The 21284-nt window shown below is 42.8% G+C and overlaps 1 protein-coding gene across 1 annotated transcript in view; it reads right to left on the minus strand.

Annotated features, from left to right (window-relative positions):
- crocc2 (ciliary rootlet coiled-coil, rootletin family member 2) overlaps positions 1-21284 on the minus strand; it is a 203712-nt gene that overhangs the window by 18759 nt on the left and 163669 nt on the right. Inside the window, exon 33 of the mRNA XM_052018582.1 lies at positions 20620-20820. Coding sequence (XP_051874542.1) covers positions 20620-20820 — 201 coding nt within the window. The remainder of the gene's footprint in view (positions 1-20619; positions 20821-21284) is intronic.

The raw sequence follows: 21284 nt of genomic DNA on the forward strand, positions 1-21284 counted from the left end.
TGCTTTTAAGGAATCTTCGAGCTTAACAAGATACTAAATAAGCAAAGCTCTGTGTCACTCTGACAGAGTACTGTAAAAATAAAGAATTCAGCTCTGCACATTTCTTTATCACCTTAAGAAAGCACATATTGATTTTATAAACATACAGTCCTTTCATCTCTGAGACTTAATGTTTGAGCTGAGGAGATTAAGACTCCCTGTCTGATGATGGAATGGGCTAAATACTGACTTGACTGAGGCCTCCTTTTGCAGCTTAACAGCTACAAGCATTAGAGGCAGATGTGATTTTTTCTGCCGCAGGGTAGATTGGCAGCAAGGTATCAATGGAGTCAGAAATGCTGACCTTCTGGAACTAGACTGAAGTACAGTAATCCGTGTGGGGGAGGCTGACTGAGGTTCTTGTTAAATAGGTGTGGCAAATCAATTGGGTAGGTGATTGGGGACGGGGCAAGAGAGCAGAAGGAAAATCAACCCGATAACATTTTGCTGGGTATTTTGATTTTTTAAAGTTGCAGGTCCCTCTTTCCATTCACAACAGCTGGGTGTGCTTTAGGAAAGCCTCTTAGTTCATTTTTTTCTCTCTTTGTCTGCCTCCATCTGTCATTCATCTGCCACTGTCTCCCCTCTCCACCCCCTCTCCCATCCCTTGCTGGCACAACCTGCCTGTCAATTTTTTACCCCTTCCTGGTCCACCAATCACCTCGGATTCTTGTCTCACCGCTCCCCTTCTCTCCTTGCACTGGCCATTTCACCTCTCCACTCTCAGTCCTGATGTCCACTCTCAACCCAAAATGTCAATAATTCCTTTCCTCTCACAGATGCTGCTCGACCTGCTGAGTTCCTCCAGCAGACTGAGGCTCCTTTCAGTTCATTTACTTAGGTACGTAACTAGCAGCTCATTGAAAATGGAAACCAACAGAGAGCTTGGGCTGATGTTTCTTTAAATAGTGATCTAATTGAGGTGTTTAGGATAACTAATGGATTCATTGGCTTAAAAAGAGAGAGACCATTTGTCAAGGTGGGGGTCCAGAACAGGATGATGTTGCCTTAAGGTTGAACCTAGGATATTAAGGGGGTAATGTCTGGAAGTTATAGAGGCATAGAGAGATCGAGCACAGAAACAGGCCCTTCAGCCCACTGAGTCCATGCCGACCATCAACCACCCATTTACACTAATCCTACCCTAATCCATTTTATTCTCCTCATATTAACATCAATGCCCTAAATTCTACCACCCACCTACATACTAGGGGCAATTTACAACAAACAATTAACCTACCAAACCACATGGAGAACGCACAAACTCCACACTGACTGCACCCGAGGTCAGGATCAAACCAGGTTCACTGGAGATGTGAGGCAGTGGCCCTATAGGCTGCACCACTGAGCCACCCAGGCAGAGCTAAAACCTGGGAACTCTCCCCCCCATAAAAAGATACCGTCAATAGAAAATTTAAAGAGTGAGTGGGGTAGATTTATGTTAGATAGAAGTTGTGTGCAGCCGCAGTGGAGGTGTGGGACGGAACAGTCTCAGAGATGAACAGCCTTCTGCTTTTGAGTTCAGCAGTTTGATCAAGTTCATTGCAGAGTGCAGAACTGTAAAGGGGGTGGGGCTGAAATTCCTTGCTCAATGTTTTCACAAACTGACACGTTTGTGTCAAATTCTTGTCAGTGCTATTATAACAGCCATTGGCCCATTTTAAAATAAACAGCTTAATGACTTCTCTAATGTAGCACGCAGGAATTTGACCCAAAGATGCCAGTGATTAAAAAAAAGTGCTTCAAGAATTTCAATCCTTGACAGGTAGGCAGTTTGGATATCCAAGTGTACATATATATTTAAAAAAAGGAATTTTCCTCCTATGAGCCCAGTGTCAGTGATGAATGAAAAGAGAACAGGCGGCTGAGAAACTCTTCCATAACTAAAGGAGGAAATTATATGAATTTATGTAGGACCTTTCATGGCAGTGGGATTGTTTCAAAGTGTTTCATTACCCATGCAGGCTTCTGAAATGTTGTTCCTGTAAATATGGGCAAGAATGCAACAGTCCTAGTTGTTACAGAGTCATAGAGAGATACAACATGGTACAGGCCCTTCGGCCCATTGGGTCCATGCTGACCATCAACCACCCATTTACACTGATCTTGCATTAATCCCATTTTACTCTCCCCTCATTTTTAACAACTCCCCCCAGATTCTACCACTTACCAACACAGCAGGGGCAATTTGCAATTATCAAATAACTTATCAACCCACCTGTCTTTGGGAGGTGGGAGGAAACAGGTTTTTTCATGGAGTTGAGTGAGGAATAAATGCATGGAGAACCTTTCAAGTAGTGGTATGGAAATTTTATGTTCATCTAAGAAAGCAGATGGAGCCTTAATTCAATATAATATTTGAAAGATGGTCTGCTTTCAGTTTTGCAGTAGACAATCATTCCAGATTGAGTACTCAAGTTTTTGGAGTACAATTAGAATATCCAACTCATGGTAAGGTAGTTACCACTGAGCTACCACATTGCAGAATGGTAGCACAGATAGTAGAATCACTAGTTCACAGCACCGGAAACCCAGGTTCAATCTTGACCTGGGGTGCTGTCTGTGTGGAATTTGCATGTTCTCCCTGTGACACATGGGTTTCCTCCCAGTGCTCCTATTTCCTCCCCCATACCAAAGACATGTGGGTTGGTAGGTTAATTGGCAGCTATGAATTGCCTACGGTGTGTGGGTGAGTGGTAGAATTGGGAGGGAGTGGATGAGAATGTGGGGAGAATGAAAAACTATTAATGTTGGATCAACGTAAAAGGGTGTTTGATGGTCAGTGCAGATTTGTTGGGCTGAAGGACCCATTTCCATGCTTGTCTGACTCCAGGAACTCTATGCTCCTACCCTGTATACAACACAGAGAAGGCGTAAGAACCAAGGAACTATGGCATAGCTTCAGACTCATCAAGAGACAACAGCCATTTAAGTCCTCTCCACATTGTTTGTTTGAGAACACATGTAAACACCACAGAGAACTTCTCTTGCAACACAATAACATCCAAGAACTCTTGGATCAAGAATGGATGATCTTTCTGGAGGCAAATTCCAGCTCTCTTGTATACTAATCTTCTCTAATACTGGGTAAACAAATCTACATGTCCCTACAGTAACTTCAGCTCCCTGATAGGAGCATTCACTTTCTGATCCATCTCTTTGAATAGATCTCATAAAGTAAAGGAGTTATTATCCTTTACGGAGCTCCACATGTACACAAAGTGTCAGATCTTGCCCTGACTGGGAGCCTTGTCAGTGCTGACTCCGCAATATACTGCAGTAGGAGCCGTGTCTGCCTCTGGTGCTTGTAACTATTAAGATACAAAAAGAGGCCTAAGTCAAGTCAGGACAAAAATTGTAATCCAAAACCACGGGTCAAAACCGATGACCCTTAAGATTTGTTAAAGACTTTCAGAATAAGACACAAGCATTAGGATCTAAATTCCCCAGATGCGAGCGAAGAGCTTTCTAACAGTTTGTTGCATTAAAATTGACCCAAAGCAAAAGTCAAGAGAAATTTAAAAAATCAAACTAAGCTCTCACATGAACTCAAGGATAATTGGTGATTCCTGGAATGGGGAGTTTGTTGTGAGGAGAGGTTAAACAGACTGAGTGTGCACCCTTATGAGTTTAGGAGAAGGAGAGGTGAAATGTACAAAGTTCCTAAGGGACTTGACAGGGTCGGTGTGGAGTTGATGTTTCTCTTTGCGAGGGTGTTGAGGACCAGTGGTCTCAAAATAAGGGGTTAGTCTTTTAGGACATGGCTTGAGAGGAAATTCCTTAACTCAGGATGGTAAATATTTAGAATTCTCTACCTAAGAGGGTTATGGAGGCTCAGTTACTCAGCATATTCAAGGCAATATCTAAAGATTTATTGACCTTTAAGAGAATCGAAAGGCTGGTGCAGGATAGGGGTGCTGAGGTAAAAGATCAGGCAAGTTTTCATGCAATGGCACAGGAGGCGTGAGCAGCTGAATGGCTTACTCCTGCTTCTATTTCTGATGTTCTTAAGGAAGAACTTGCCAGAGCTGAGGAAAACTATTTCACACAATGAGTAAATACAATATGGAATGGAGGGTGCAATACTGGACCTTCTCTTAGAGAACGAGGCTGGGCAGGTAATTAAAGTGGCAGTCAGGGAGCACTTTGGTCTAGAGGCCATAATTCTATTAGTTTTAAGATAGTGATGGAAAAGGCTAGGACAGGTCCACAGGTTAGGGTCCTAAACTGGAGCAGGGCTAATTTTGGGGGAATTAGGCAGGATCTAGCAGAGGTCGACTGGGTGAGCCTGTTTGAAGGGAAAGGAACAAATAGCAAGTGGGAGGCTTTTAAGAGTATGATAACAAGAGTCCAGGGGCAGCATATTCCTGTTACGGTGAAGGGTGAACCTGGCGAGAAAAAAAAGGAAGCATACATTGGGTTTAGGAGGTCGGGGATGAGTGAATCCCTTATTGACTATAAAAAGATTAAGGATACTCTTAAGAGGGAAATCAGGAGGGCAAAGAGATGGTATGAGATGGATCTTGCAGGTAAGATTAAGGAAAATCCCAAGAGGTTCTGTAGCTATATAAAGAGTAAAAGGGTGGCTAGGGAGAGATTAGGTCCCCTTGGAGATCAGCAGGGCTGCCTAGGTCTCGAGCTGAGGAAGTGGTTGGGATTTTTAATAAATATTTTGCCCCACTGTTTACTAAGAAGAAAATCACGGTTGCTCAAGAGATAAGGGAAACTACTGGAGATGTTTTGGAGGACATTTGTATTACCAGGGAGGAGGTATTTGCAGCCTTACAGTGCATTAAGGTGGCTAAGTCCCCAGGCCCTGACCAAGTGCATCCTCAGACTTTGTGGGAGGCTAGAGAAGAAATTGCAGAGGCCCTTGCAGAGATATTTGCTTTATCATTAGCCGCTGGTAAAGTTCCTGAAGACTGGAAGATGGCTAATGTCATTCAGTTGTTTAAAAAGGGTAGAAAGGACAAGCCAGGGAACAACAGGCTAGTCAGCCTGACATCAGTGGTGGGGAAGATACTGAAGGGAATTCTGAGGGACGTGACCTACCAGCATTTGGATAGATAGAGTCTGATTAGGAGGAATCGGCATGGCTTTGTGCATGGAAAGTTGTGCTTGACAAACCTTTAAAAGTTTTTTGAAGAGGTAACCAAAAATGTAGATGAGGGTAGGGCAGTGGATGTTGTCCATTTGGACTTTAGCAAAGCTTTTGACAAGGTCCTGCATGGTAGGCTGGTCTGGAAGGTTAGGTCCCATGGAATCCAGGGAGAGCTAGTTAGGGGGTTAGTTCAAGGTGGTTAGTTCAAGCTAGTTTGTTCAAACTTGATTCGGAGGTAGAAAGCAGAGGGTGGTGGTTGAAGGTTGTTTCTCAGAATGGAGACTGGTGACTAGTGGTGTGCCACAGGGGTCGGTGTTGGGACCCTTGTTATTTATAAAAATGATTTGGATGTGAATATACAAGGCCTGGTCAGTAAATTTGCAGATTACACGAAATTAGGAGGTGTTGTTGACAGTGAAGAAGGTTATTGTAGATTACAGGGGATTCTTGATCAGTTAGGGAAGTGGGCCAAGGAGTGGCAAATGGATTTCAATACAGACAAGTGTGAGGTGATGCACTTTGGAAAGTCAAACCAGTGTAAGACTTGTAATATGAATGGTAGGGCACTGGGGAGTGTATGGAACAGAGGGACCTTGGAGTACAAGGGCAAAGTTCATTAAAAGCAGTGTCACAGGTACACAGGGTGGTGAAAAAGGCGTTTAGCATACTGGCCTTCATCAGTCAGGGCAATGAGTATAGGAGTTGGGACATTATGTTGCAATTGTTTAAATCGTTGGTGAGGCTGCATTTGGAGTACTGTGTACAGTTTGGTTGCCCTGTTATAGGAAAAGACCTGGTTAAATTGGAAAGAGTGCAGAAAAGATTTACAAGGATGTTGCCAGGGCCCGAGGGCCTGAATTACAGGGAGAGGTTGGCAAGGCTAGGTCTTCATTCCTTGGAACATTGGAGAATGAGGGGCGACCTTATAGAAATGTTTAAAATTATGAGAGGAATAGATAAGATGGAAGGTAACAGTCTTTTCCCCAGGGTAGTGGAGTCCAAAACTAGGAGGCATAGATTTGGGGTGAGAGGGGAAGGACTTAACAGGGACCTGAGGGGCAACTTTTTCATGCAGTGGGTGGTGAGTATATGGAACGAGCTGCCAGAAGAAGTGGTTGAGGCAAGTACAATAGCTTCATTTAAGAAGCACATGGCTAGGTACATGGAGGGGCAGGACTTAGAGGGATATGGGCTGAACACAGGAAATTGGGACTAGATGGCTGGGCACTGGGGCTGGCATGGACTCGTTGGGGCAAAGGGCCTGTATCCGTGCTGTATTGCTCTATATGACTGCCTGAAAAAGTGGTGAAAGAACATTCACAAGAACAAGAACACAACAGGAGCAGAAGTGGGCCATCAGGCTCCTCAAGCCTGCCCCCACCACTCATTATAATCATGGCTGATCAATGCTGGCCTCAACTCTTCTGTGCCAGTTCCCCATAACCCTCAATTCCTCAATCTTTTAAATATTTCTCCATCTCCACCTTAAATATATTTAATCTTCTGGCCTCCACCACACTCAGGAGCAGAGAATTCCAGAGATTCACTACCCCCAAGAGAAGAAATTTCTACGCACCTTAGTTTTAAATGATTGGCCCCTTATTTTGTAGCTCTGTCTCCTAATTCGTGACTCTCTCACTGGTGAAAACATCTCAACATTGACACTGTCAAGTCCCCTTAGCTCTTGTATATTTGAAGAAGGTCACCCCTCATTCTTCTAAACTCCAATGGATACAAACCCAAACTGTCTTACCTCTCAATAGTAACTTTCAAGTGGCAATGGGAAACATTCTTAAAGTGGAAAAAAATGTAGAGATATGGGGGAAGAGTTTGGAAGCAGAACTAGCTGGATACCTCTTTCAATTGCCCGATATACCAAATGGCTTCTGGGTTTCTCACAACATACTACGGGGGAGAAATTTTCCTTTTGCTGCCAATACTAAATGGGTTCAAGAATATCAGTCTGCAGTTGTAATCACTTTGCAAAGTTTGGGTTCTACACTGACTGTTGGGAAGTGATACGGTGACAGCTGCAGCAAGCCCTTTGGGGATTTGAAGGGAAAGTTTTCCAAACAGGCAGTGGGTGATATGTGGAACAACCTGCCAGAGGAGGTGGTGGAATCAGATACAATCCTTTTAAAAGGCATTTAGACAGGCACTTGAATTGGCAATGTACATAAGGATATAGACCTGGTGCAGGCAAATGGCATCAGTGTAGATGGGCCAAATGGTCAGCATGGACAAGATAGGCTGAATGGTCTGTTTCTGTGCTGTACGACTTTGTAATTCTGAGCTCAGCCTGAGAAATTGGTACTCTCGGGAGGAATGGAGACGTGGAAGGAAAAGTACTGAAAATAGCTATCCGCCCAGGAGCAAGTGGTGTGCCAGTGATACAGCCCATTCAATTCCAGAAACACTAAATGCCAAGCACAGGAATTATTCTCCTCCAAGCATGAAATCCCCATGTTCCATTCCCATCAGATGGAAGTCCTCGCTATGACATTGCTTCACCAAGCAACTTGTTGGTAAAGCATTTATCAACTATCAGCTGTAATGTGAGAAGGGCTCCGAAATTCCACCAATTTCACCCACATGTAATTAATTTCAATGGCTGGAGTCACATGGAAGCTTTCAGATCTGAGTTTCAGGCTTAGTTTGTCACAAGCCAAATGAGCAATTAGGTTAATGTCTGCACTGCTGATGTCAAACACAAGCGTGACACAAATTATTTCCCCCATCTACGGCTTACGACTTAATCCTTCTCAGTAGTTCATGATTAACTCCTTGTACAAATGGAAAACTGATGCCTTAGTGGTTCACAAGCAGGGAGTTGTAAAGTAAGAAGAAGATTAGAATTCATTCAAACCCCTTGTTAGCTACTGGTCTTGCTGCAAAGTGAAAAGCTGTGGAAGAGGGGGAGAATTTATGAGCAAACTGGTTGCCTTCAGCAAGTCATAGCTCGCACATTAAACCTGAACCTACAATGCAGGAATAAACCTTGACTGAATCAGGAATTACAGGAGCAAGATTTGTGGTTTCTTTTTGGATGCTTTTACTTGATGATATTGCAGTCCTCTGTTCTTTATCTCCATGTCAGCATTAATCATTCCCTCACCATAGTCTCATCTGTCACTCGTCATGGAATGGAGGAAAACTGGGGAATTCGGCACACATGGTTCATGTCAGGTTGGTTTAAGATATGGAATTGGAATTTAATTCCTGAAATATGGGACTGGAATTCCTCTCCTTTCCTTAAGTATGGAGAAACTCAGCAGGTGAGGCAGCATCTGTGGAGGGAAACAAACATTTGATGTTTCAGGTTGAGTGAAAGTGCTTCACTGGAAACATCAACTGTCCACTTCTATCCACAGATGCTGTGTAATCTGCTGAGTTCCTCCAGCAGTTAGTTTTTTGATCCAGATTCCTGTATCTCCTTAAGTATGGGATTGGAATCTAGTTCTTGAAATATGGGATTAAGAGTCTAATTCCCCTGTGCATGGGTCTTGGATATTAAACTGCAGATTTTCCTGCATGTGCCAACTTCGATCTCTTGATCCAAATGAACATCTAGGGATGCTATATTTTGGTCCAGACCAATTTCTGTGGCTAATTCCATATTCTGTTCCACACATAATTCCACTCATCTATCGCCCTTGTTGTTGACTTGAACTGATGATATGTCCCCTTAATGCATTCAATGTAAACTTCCTCATCTTCAAATTCATTATAGCACTCTAGGCTATCATATCCTTTCCATTCTAATGGTCTATATTCTTCCTCCCCTTTGTTCTTCCACTTGAGGAAAAATTTTCAATCACTTTATCCTTACTCCATTCCTAAATACCTCTCCTTAACTCCCAATTATGCTTCCTGCAAGCCTTTGATCATACTAACTAATCTCCTCATTCCCATCCAAGATTCTGTTCTTTCCTTTCATACTGATTTGGTGAAAGTCCTTGGAATACTTTTTAAATTAACCTAACATTGATGTAGTTCTTAACATGTGGACTGTGTCATCTTCAGATATTGCAAGGGCAGATTCTCTTGAACTTAGTGCCCTTTTGTAGGTATGGGTGTCCAGATTGAGTGTGAGAAAGTGGCTGCTGCCATGTTGGTTGTGAATGTGTAGGGCCTCCATGGGAAAGAAAAGACATTTGGTTGATGGGTTGGGTAGTTGAGTTGGTTGATCTGATTGTGGAAGGCAGTTGCTATGGTTGGTAGCATTAGTTCAGCTGCTGTCAACTATTAATGGAGTATGGCCAGTCTCTCAGGCACCAGGGTCCTTGATTTTCCAAAAGCCATATATCCCAGGCCCACTAAGGCTCAAAGAAAATAAAAGATCATTAAAGACATGCATTTCAGCAGCAGCACTTAATTTGCAGCTGATGGGGTCATTTTTTTGCTCAGTGCAGAGAAACAGGTAGACCTATACCAATTCAGTCATTGATCTTGCAAACTGTGATGTTGTGAGTGGTAACTGAGAGCTTAAAATCTAAATAGATGATAGATCAATTTTGTAGCATGTGTTGTTCTTACCATGTTTTGTGCAGGCATTCATTGCCATTGTATTGAATCTTATTGGCCCAAAACCTTGCCCAACTCATGCTCATTCAATAGAAGCCTTTTCCCACTTATACAATTGTATAAGATTGCCATTCTAAATGTTCTCCCATTATTCACATTTTAATATATAGTGAATCCATTGCCAGATTTAATTTAGAACCAGTAATTTATTTTATTAATCTCATTATACTCGTTCACAATATGGGTTTTGTTTGATGTTTTCTGCTCACTCTGAGCAGACTAGTTGGGGAACAAATGATTAAATGCTCTATTGCCAGAAAAGATTTGTGATCAGACTCAGTTTATAGATTCTCATTACAGTATAACTTTTCCTGGCAATTTGGCAATGTTTCATCAGGGTCCATCCACACAAAAGAAGGGTGTGTTTCGACATTAATCTCCTTAAATATTTAGAAGTTTCTTCACATTTTGTTTTTCTGCCAATACTTGCAACACAAGCAAATAAGACGTAAATTCAATCTAGAGGAAGACATTTCTGGTCTTGGTACTTTCTTGATTACTCTCCTCACTAAGTCTCCTTGGTCATGGAAATTCAGTTGAAATTGGCAAATGGGATTGGCTCTTTGACCTTGCCTGTCCCTAACAATACTGCCATTTAACTGAATTACTGAGACAGGTGATATAACAAAGATATAAAGAAGCCCAACATCTTATTTTGAATTTGATAGATTATTTGGGCTACGTAGTAGGAAAGGAATCTGCAAAACTTCACATGGGTGGTGTTTTTTTTCCCCCAGAAAGGCTCCTGCTGTTAATAATAATAAAGTAAAATACAACAGTTATAATAGTGGCAAGCTAATTAATCTGAGAAACTGGAAAATGACCCAAAATTAGAAAATGTAGTCTAATTAGGAAATGTAAAATGCAAAGAGGTATATCTGTGCAAACATTTCCCATCAGGAATATTTGAAAGAGCATGGGGTTCAAGCTTCATTTCAACCCTTCAGCACATTATCTATGCTTTTGTTCCAAAGTAGGACTCAAAGATTGCTGTATTGTCACAGTTTCCACACTCTGAAAGAGTTGTCAAACCATGGTACTCCTGCAGCATACTTAGGTGACTGCAAAAGGTCTCATTATTCTTACAAGCTGTGAAAAATATCTTGTTTAAAGTACAGATTGTTATGGTATGCATGTGTAGGCGATCAAATTCCCTACAGAATACTCTTATCTCAGTTCAAGAATTTTCAGACTTCACAAATATTGATATATATTCCTGGGGAACTCCTGCAAAAGGGACACATTTTCAGGAGAGTCCTACAACTAGTAATATGCTCTTGGGGGACACCTGCAAATGTCAATGCTGTCTGAGGAGCCACTATAAACATTAACACATGGGTATGGTGATGGTGCTGTGGTTATTATAACCTAGAGGCCTGGACTAATAACCCAGAAACTAGCGTTCAAATCCCACCATGGGTGTTCAGTTACTTAAATTCTGTTTAATAACCTGGACTCCAAAAAACAAGTAGTCATGAGTAATCATAACTACAAAACAGTTGTAAAAACCCATCCGGCTCACTGATGTCCTTCAGGGAAGGAAATGTGCTATCTGGCCTATGTGTGACTACAAACCAATGTGGTTGAGTCTTAACTGGATTAGCAATTCAGCTGAGTATGCAGAAGGACCATGGTGTGAAAATTCATTCAGATTATGACTGGTCTGATAATGCAGCAGAAGGTAGGTGATAATTCTGGCCTTGCCAGTGACACTCAGGTCCTGAGAAATGATTTAAAATGACTTAAAACTTACAGAGACTCCTTGAGGATACAAGCATGGTTGCAAAGGCTTTAGCATGCTGCTGGGAGACTTTTGTACATATTTAGACATTTAAGGGGAGCTGCAATAAAGGATGACAGTCTCCCCAATAACACTGAGGAGAATGATTGACTGTAATGAGCACCCCCGGTCCTAATTTCAGTTTCAGCTATCAAATGAAAGCAGTAAGAATGCTGCAGTAAACTGTATTTTTAGCAAGAAACAGAAATGATTTTCTGCTGTGTTAATAAATATAACAAAATTATATTGAATTTAACTTTGTTTATCTCTGCTGGAGAAGGAACATCATTACTGAAATGCAACCTGTTAGGTCCAGACTGACTCAGTTTGTGTTGATGTTGTGATTCAATATTGATATTGATTTGTCTGGCTTTTCACTGGAATGCTTCATGGAGTCAGAGATATTCCATGGAATTTTCTCTTTGTATACTTTACAGTGGCTGTTCATTGCTGTCCCGAGTCTTAAATAAATGGAGTAGGTTTAAGAATGAGCAGATTGGACCAGAGAAAACTTGCCAAAGTGTCAAACCCTAGAAGTCAAGACAGCAGCAAGTTAAAGAGAATCTAAAATCAGATGAAAAATGCAAAGAAATACCAGTTGGGAAAAAGAGTTATATAAAGTTTATAGGGAGGAGACAATAAAGAGAACAAGAAATGAAGAACCTTACAACTACTAGGCACTGGGAGCTCACTTTTCCAGGCAACCTGATGGGTGTTGGGATGAGTCTTTCTGAATGCTGATTGTATTTCCATTTTTAATCTGGGGGCCCTTGGAGAGGGAGCTTTCCTCTATATTATCAGTGGTCACTGTTTCATAGTAACCCAGAGATATATTTCTGCTTTATTGGGCCACTAATATTTTGGTGGTGCCCTCCTTTTGTGGGGGGAATATTTCTTACCTTAGTCATACACCCAGTGCCAAATGCTCAAAAATCCTTAAAAGAAACTAAGAGGATAAGAAATAGGAGTAGGTGATGGTCATCCTGTTCCGTGACCTGTTCTGTCATTCAGCATGTCATTGCAGAATTTCCACTACAAGCACATTCTTATTCTGTGCTTATTTACTTTTATTAAAGCATCTACAGCCTTCTGGGCTAGAGATTTCCAATGATTCACAATCCTCTGACTGCAGACATTTCTGTTCGCCTCAGTCCTACTTCGCAGAACCCGTGTTACAACAGTAGGACCCTCAGCTGCAGCTTCCCCAGCCTGAGATAATTGGTTTATTATTGTCACACAAATCGAGGTACAGTGAAAAGCTTTGTTTTGCATGCAATACCGACAGATCATTCCAAACATAAGTATGTCGAGGTAGTACAAAAAGAAAAGCAGTAACAGAATGCAGAATATAATGTTACAATTACAGAGAAAGTGCAGTACAAGTAAACAAATAAGGTGCAAGGGCCATGATGAGGTAGAATGAGAGATCAAGAGTTCATCTTTATCGTATAGGAGGTCAGTTCAAGAGTCTTATAACAGCAGGATAGAAGCTGTTCTTGAGCCTGGTGGTATGTGTTTTCGAGCTTTTGTATCTCCTGCTCGATGGAAAGGGGGAGGACAGAGAATGACTGGGGTGGGAGGGTCTTTGATTATGTTGGCTGATTTCCCGAGGCAGTGCGACATGTTGACAGAGTCAGTGGAGGGGAGGCTGGTTTTCGTGATGGACTGGGCTGCGTTCACAACTCTCTGCAATTTCTTGAGGTCTTGGGTAGAGCAGTTGCCATACCGAGCTGTGATGCTTTCTGTGGTGCATCTGTAAAAATAGGTGAGGGTCATTGGGAATATGTCGAATTTACATAGCCTTCTGAGGAAGTAGAGGCACCGGTGTGCTTTCTTGGCCACAGCATCTGCATGGTTGGATGCACGTAAAGCATCGCAAGTACTTGCCTGGCTACCTCTTGCACAGCCCAAGTGTGACAATGACTTAGTGCTACCATTCATGCCTTTGAGTTAGAAGCTCGGGACCGAAGTTCCACTCCATACACCTGAATATAAAACTTAGGTTGACATTCTAATGAAGAGGTTCTGAGGTGCCTTCTTTTGGAAGAGATATTAAGCTGAGACCCTACTTGTTTATAAAAGAATCTAGTGCTCAAAAGATTCCATGGCTTAATTCAAAGATGAGCAAGGGGGGTATTGGTGACTTGGCTCATATTTGTAACTCAACCATCATTACTCCCAGAGTATTTTATTATTTCTTTTATTGCTGTCTCGGGGGACTGTCCAAATGAGAAATGATCAGGTGTCCTAGACTGCACCATTCCCTGACTGTAAATCGCTCCTGAACATTCTTGAGGTCATCAAAGGTAATATATAAATGCTCATTTTTCTTCCAGTATAACACAGCATCAGTAAAATACATTGTAAACTGACAAAACCACTGTTGCCTGTCCCACTCTCTCTGATTGCAGGAGTTATCAGACTCATAGAGAAAGGAAAGTGGGTTAAGTTTGATTTATTTTAAAGCTTTGATTTTATTTGTTAAAAGAGTTTCTAATGGGCTTCTCAATCTTTAAACAAAGCAGGGTGGGCCAGAAGGCAGGCACTGGGCCATCATTTAGATCTGACCAAGGAATGGACCGCAGTGGAAAGTGACTGATCAGCCCACACACAAATCAGGTTTAACTGCTGGTCAAAACGAACATTTATGATGCACTTCTGCTGATTCAGGCTCTTGGATTTTGCAGCTTGAATTCTAATAAACAGAACCCGCTTGCCAAGACGTGTTCTGTTTGTGTCAAGATTCAGTAAACTGGCAATAAATAACTGCCACTGGGTGAACCTTTGTACTCCAGCCCATTTTACCATTTATTCAGCTATAGAATCTCAACAAAAATGTGCAGAGCACTTCATAAAAATATACTTGAAGCAAAAAGTGATTAGATTTATCAAATCTGTTATGATATTCAGCAAACTGAGCTAAAAAATAAGATGACTGATATCATTGAATAATTTGAGCAAGGATTTTTGTAATGCATAGAAGGGTGTTGAGCCACTGAAACTCTGTACAAGGGATGTACTATATATGGAGAGGTGTTTGTTCCACTGGTATAATGTGAAATGGGAATGAATTTGGTCCATTGCAAAAGATTTGCTCCATAGAACTGTGGTGCAATGGAAGTGAATAGAAGAGAGTAAAGTTGCTTCAGTTTTAGAATGGAGAATGAAACCAACAAGGAAAATGAAGTGATATTTAACGTCTGGTGTTTTATGTCGGCTTTAGAGAGAAAATGTAATCTACATGTCCTGACATGCACACGTGTAGTTTAATATGTTCAGAACATTCAATAACTATTTGAGATAACATTAATTAAACATGTCACTTCCCTTTAGTCTTCAGTCTGTGATAGTCACATTATCCAGAAACCAGTGCCATTTCCAATTAAGATACAGGTCTCCAGAGTTTCCCCACACCATTTTCATGTTGTGGACCTCACCTCAGCTCCCCCTCCCCAACCCTGCAACCCCTCTGCCCTACCCCACTTCCTGTCTCTTTTATCAGTTAATCCAGAGGAACAAATGGGTTGGTTTGCCCAAGGCTCCAGTTTAGAAATTTCTAGCGGTGCTCTTCCAGGATTGAGTGGGGGGGGGGGGGGGGGGGGTTTACAGGATGCGGTGGCACTGGAGAGGGTCCAGATGAGGTTTCCAAGAATGATCCCAGGAATGAAAGGGTTAATGCATGAGGAGCATTTAAAGGCTCTGGGACTGTACATGCTGCAGTTTAGCAGGATGCAGAGTGGATATGGAGAGGATGTTTCCAGTAGTGGGAGAGTCTAGGACCAGAGAAGCACAATCTCAGAATAGAAGGACGTCCCTTTAGAACAGAGATGAGGAAGAATTTCTTTAGCCAGAGGGTGGTGAATCTGTGGAATTCATTGCCGCAGATGGCTGTGGAAGCCAAGTCATTGGGTGTATTTAAAGCGGAGGTTGATAGGTTCTTGAATAGTAGGGACATCAAGGGTTATGGGGAGAAGGCAGGAGAATGGGGTTGAGAGGGAAAAATAAATCAGTTGTGATCGAATGGCGGAGCAGACTTGATGGGCCAAATGGCCTATTTCCGCTCCTATGTCTTATAGTTATTATAAGTGTCTAGGAAGACTTACCCCAGATGGATAACTGTTGATAAGTGACTTCAGTGGCAGAGATAGTATTGTGTGCTGGTACATCGACACAATCAGCTGGCCGATGAAGTAGCTGATGTAGCAATAAACATAGCTGTCAAAGACAATTAACTGGCTGAATTTTCAGAGTATTGCAGGCTTCATATTTATTTTATGGAGGGAAATGGGCAATGCTTTTGGTCGAGATCCTTCATCTGGATGAAGGATAGAGGAGAGATAGCCAGCATAAAAAGGTGGAGGATAGGGATGGAGTAAGACACTGGCTATCTCCCCTCTATCTTTCAGTCCAGATGAAGGGTCTTGACCCGAAACTTCGACTGTTCATTTCCCTCTGTTCATTTCCCTCTGTTCATAGATGCTGCCTGACCTGCTGAATTTGTGTGTTGCATCAGATCCCAGCATCTGCAGTCATTTGTGTCTTCATATGTATTCTGCTGGTGGGAGGAGGTGGAGCATACAGTATATATCGTACATTCAGCTGAGATGAATGGCTGTACATTCTATACAATGATGATATACAATGACAAAAGTTGGCACAGCAGGTAGTGTCGCCACCTCACTGTTCCAGTGACCCGGGCTTGATCCTGACCTCTGTTGCTGTTTGTGTGGCCTACACACAATCTCCATGACCATGTGGGTTTCCTCCGGGTTCCCTGGTTTTCTCCCACATCCCAAAGACTTGTCAGTCGGTAGATTAATTGGCCACTGTAAATTGCCTCTAGTCTGTAGGTGAGTGGTGAAATATGCGGGGAGTTGGTGGGAATGTGGAATAAGTGTGGGATTAGTGTAAATGAGCACTTGATGATCAGGAAGGACTTGGTGGGCCAAAGGATCTGTTTCCCTGCTATATGACTTCATGTAGAAAAGTTCAGCAAGAACCATTTTGATGATGAGAGTCTAGAGGCTGAAGTAAGGGACAGAATGACACCCTCTACATAGAAAGGAGGTGCAAAAATCCCCAGCAGGATTTGGTACAGAAGGCTCAAAAAAACTAAAACACGCAGAGCAAATCCAGCCTCTGCAACCCTGCAGACTGACAATGTGGCTACATTTGAAGCTCTCAAGACTGCAACAATGCTAAAGAAATAGCTTGGAACAGCGATCTCTAGAATTTGGATTTCACATTTTTGGTGTGCTAATCACATGCTGCAGATAGTGCGAACATCAAGTCAGATCTTCTGCAAAAATTTTTGAGTTTAGGCAAAAATACATTAAAAATGTGGAATGGTCACAGACTTGTGTGGTTCCCATCAAGAACTAGTTGTCAAGCCCCATTGTTGCCATGCTGATCTTTGGGAAGCATGCCGTACATTGAAGGAACAGCCAAACAACAGTTACATAAAGGGTTGCGTCTACAGGAGGCGCTACCTCAAGAAGGTGGCATCTATCATCAAAGATCCCTATCATCCGGGTCATGCCTTCTTCTCACTGCTGCTGTCGGGCAGGAGGTACAGAAGCCTGAAGTCCCACACCACTAGATTCAGGAACAGCTACTTTCCTACCACCATCAGGTTCTTGAACTGACCTGCACAACCCTAATCCTCCCTCAACAATGGAACACCATGGACCACCTCTTGCGCTACCACGGACTTGTCTCTGATTGTGTTTTTTTTCACTAATGTCTTGTTTTGCATAATCTTTTTCTTCACTGTCTTGTACAATTTATTTTCTGTGTGTTGTTTGAACCTATATACCTGTGATGCTACTGCAAGTACATTTTGTACCTGTACCTCACCTTATTTGTGCATACGACAATAAACTCGACTTGAGGGAAAACACAAGGAGAGGTTCACTGTGATATGAGCAGTCCCGCACCACTGTGAGATATGGGTTGGTGATGAGGGCAGAGATGCAGCAGTGATGTGAATTGTATGAAAAGGCTGCTAACAGTGAAAGGACAACAAACTTCCACTATCCCAACATTTGAAAACTGAGTTTGGCAAACATTTGTTCCAAGACATTGATGTCACGGTACCAACCCTTTAACTGGATTCTTGCTAATCTCAATGCAATGTGCTCCTTGTTATTTTGTGGCTGTTTAACGAGGTTTGTAGCTTTCACCCAAATGTTCTAATTCTCGGCAGTAATGGCGGGGTGGGGGGGGGGGCGGTTTGGGGGAAGAAACACTGCGTGATTTATACTGTCGTTAGGCCTGTGACTGACGTTGGGAAACCATCTAAGGCAGTGTCCGGCCAATATCGCAATGGGTATGATTTCACCTGAAAATGATTGCAAACAAAATGCAGCCCAGGTATAATGAAAAATGAAAACAGTCACAAAGGGATCCAATTTCTGGGCTCAAGTGCCTTTTCCAAGCGACAAACCCACAAAGTTTACTTCAAGTCATCGAGAAATATAGTGTAGAAGGAGGTCCTTGAGTCCATTGAGCCAATGCCAACCATCAACCACTCTTTTAGACTAATCCCATATTATCCCATTTTTAAAAAATCCTCCCCCTCCTTGAGTCCTGCTGAATTCAACCACTCACCTGACTAAGGGCAATTTACAAACTCCACACAGACAGCACTCCGGGTCACTGGCGCTGTGAGGCAGCGGCTCTACTGACCGCACTGCTGTGCTGTCACCTCCCAATCATAATCACTGTGTGCAGATCCATCATGACCATCAAAGCTGTTCATCCAATTCAAAATTCTGTGCAGAGAAATGGCACTGAATCCCAGCTTGCAGTACTATGCTGCAGGATGCAAGAATCAGTAGAATTTTTTTACTGAGAGAACCAGTATAAAGGAATGTTGCCTAAGCCAGTATACAGAACAGATAGAATGGATAAAAAGATGCGTGCTTGTCTGCTGCTGTTTACAAACCCACCTCGTTACAAAGTGCACAGAATATAGAGCAAATGGAAAGAATTAGCCCTTGACACACTCTGTGGGACAGCCATCCTGATAATGTGATCGGAGTGTATTAGTAGTGGTTTATTATTGTCGCATGTACCAAGATACAGTGAAAAGCTTTTGTTTGTATGCTGTCCAGACAGTGCAGGTAAACAAATAAAGTGCAAGGGCCACAATGAGATAGATTGAGAGATTAAGAGTTCATCTTTAGCGTATGAGAGATGCGTTCAAGAGTCTGATAACAGTGGGATAGAAACTGTCCTTGAGTTTACATGCATGTTATCAGGGATGATGGTCCCTAAGTCATCCTCCAGTCTTTGGAGGATATTTTCCACTTCTACTGATATAATTGTAATGGAACAATGAATAAAAAAAATCGGAGCAGGAGTAGGCCATCTGGCCCTTCAAACTCATCAACATCGTGGCTGATTTACGTTGGTGCCATTTTCCTGCACTATCTCCATTTCCCTTCATGTCCTTAATATCCAGATAACCAGCAATCTCTGTCGTGCCTGAGGCTCCACAGTCTTCATTGGTGTAGAGAATTACAAAGATTCACCATCTCTTGGGTGAAGGTATTTCATGTCATCTCAGTCCTAAATGGCCTACCTCTAATTCTGAGATTGTGACCATGGCTTCCAGCTTCGTCAGCCAGGGAAAACATTCTCCTTGCATCCAGCCTGGCAAATCCTTTAAAAATGTTGCAAGTTTTAATGAGATTTCCAATCATTCTTTTAAACAAAAGAGAACAGAAGCCTAGTCTACTCCATCTTTCCTCGTATAACCAAGTCGGCACCCCTGCAAGCAGTCTAGTTACCTTTGCTGTACTCCCTCGATGACAAGAACATCGTTACCCAGGTAAGAAGACAAAAAATGTACACAATACTCCAAGGGAAATATCAGCTTAGTGCATTTGATGGTCAGCATAGACATGGTGGGCTGAAGGGCCTGGGTCTGTGCTGCATGATATGACACCTGGGGCAATTTACAATGGCCAATTAACCTGTCAACCGGTATGTATTTGGGATGCGGGAGGAAACTGGAGCACCTGGAGGAAACCCACACAGTCATGGGGGCGAGCATGCAAGCTCCACATAGACAGCACTGGAGGTGAGGATTGAACCGAGGTCGCTAGCTCTAGTAGGAAATAAACAGTTGCCTGACGTTGTATGATGTCCAGCCAGGGAGGCTCAACTGCAAGAGCAAGCCAATGTCCACATGTTATTTCAGGGAGCAATTCACCAGAAAATGAACTGAAGTAGCCATACACACAACATGGCTACAAGAGGAGGTTAGAGACTAGGAATCCTGTGGCGAGTAACTTACCTCCTGACTCCCCAGAACCTGTCCATCACCTACAAGGTTCAAGTCAGGAGTGTGATGGAATACTCTCCACTTGCCTGAATGAGTGCAGTTTCAACAACACTCAAGAAGCTCGATATCATACAGGACACAGCAGCCCCCTTTATAGGTACCCCATTCACATCCATTCCCTCAGTCCACCACCGACTTACAGTAGCAGCAGGTTGTACCATCTGCAGAATGCAGTGCAGCAACTCACCAAGACTCCTTAAACAGTACATTCCAAATCCACAACCTCTATCAGCTTGAAGGATAAGGCCAGCAAAAACTTGGGACCACCACCACCTGGAAGTTACCCTCCAAGCCACACACCATCCTGACTTGGAAATATATTGTCGTTCCTTTACCGTTACTGGGTCAAAATCCTGGAACTCTCCCCCCAACAGTATTGTAAGCAGAGCCACCCCTCAAGCATGGCAGCAGTTCAAGAAGGCAGCTCACCAACGCCTTCTCGAGGGCAATTAGGGATGGGCAACTAAATGCTGGCTCAGCCTTGGAAGCCCACACCCCTTGAATGAATATACAAGAAAACACAGATTAATGTTAGTGACAACAAGCAATCCGCTGGAGGAACTCAGCAGGTCGAGCAGCATCTGTGGAGGAAATGAATTTCGACCCGAAACATTGACAATTCCTTCCCTCGGCAACTGACCCCCCCCCCCTCCCACCCCACCACAGATGCTGCTCGACCTGCTGAGTTCCTCCAGCAGATTGTTTGTTGCTGCAGATTCCAGCATCTGTATCCTCTTGTGTCGGTTTAATATTAGGCACCCTCACCTTATCCAGTGTTCTCCTGAGGGCTGATTGGTCTTTCTCAAGGCACAGCTTTGAACGTTGTAGTTCTCGTTTCTCGTTCTCTAGCTGTGCGACAGCCCTCTGCAAGTTGGCTACTCGCTCCTGGTAAATGTGTTTTTCTTGTTGAAGCTTCTCGATGTGCTTCAGCACCTCCTGCTCACTCTCCTGTCTCTGCTGCAACATCTGGTGAAGGGAGAGTAGAGAGCTACTAACAAATCCACATCTGGAGTTCAACCAGAACTGGGAGGAAGAACAATCCCTCTCCAACACAATATTTTAACGTAAAACTCTGACCTATGAGAGGCTGATGGTTAGTATGGAAATTTCTGTTCTTGTTATTCCATAGTGAAATACAATTTCTGCTCTGATTTTAATGTTTGGAGGTTCATTTTTCCCAGGGAAAGGGAATCAAAAACCAGAGGGCATAGATTTAAAGTGGGAGGGGAAAGATTTAAAAGGGACCTGAGGGGCAACATCTTCACACAGAAGGTGATGCATATATGGAACAAGCTGCTAGAGGAAGTGGTTGAGGCAGGTACAATTAAACTTGGACAGGCACATGGATAGGAAAAGTTTAGAGGGATATGGGCCAAATGTGGGAAAATGGGCATCTTGGTCAGCATGGACAAGTTGGGCCGAAGGGCCTA

The sequence above is a fragment of the Pristis pectinata genome, chromosome 6 (genome assembly GCF_009764475.1).
Source record: "Pristis pectinata isolate sPriPec2 chromosome 6, sPriPec2.1.pri, whole genome shotgun sequence".
In the NCBI taxonomy this organism is placed as follows: domain Eukaryota; kingdom Metazoa; phylum Chordata; class Chondrichthyes; order Rhinopristiformes; family Pristidae; genus Pristis; species Pristis pectinata.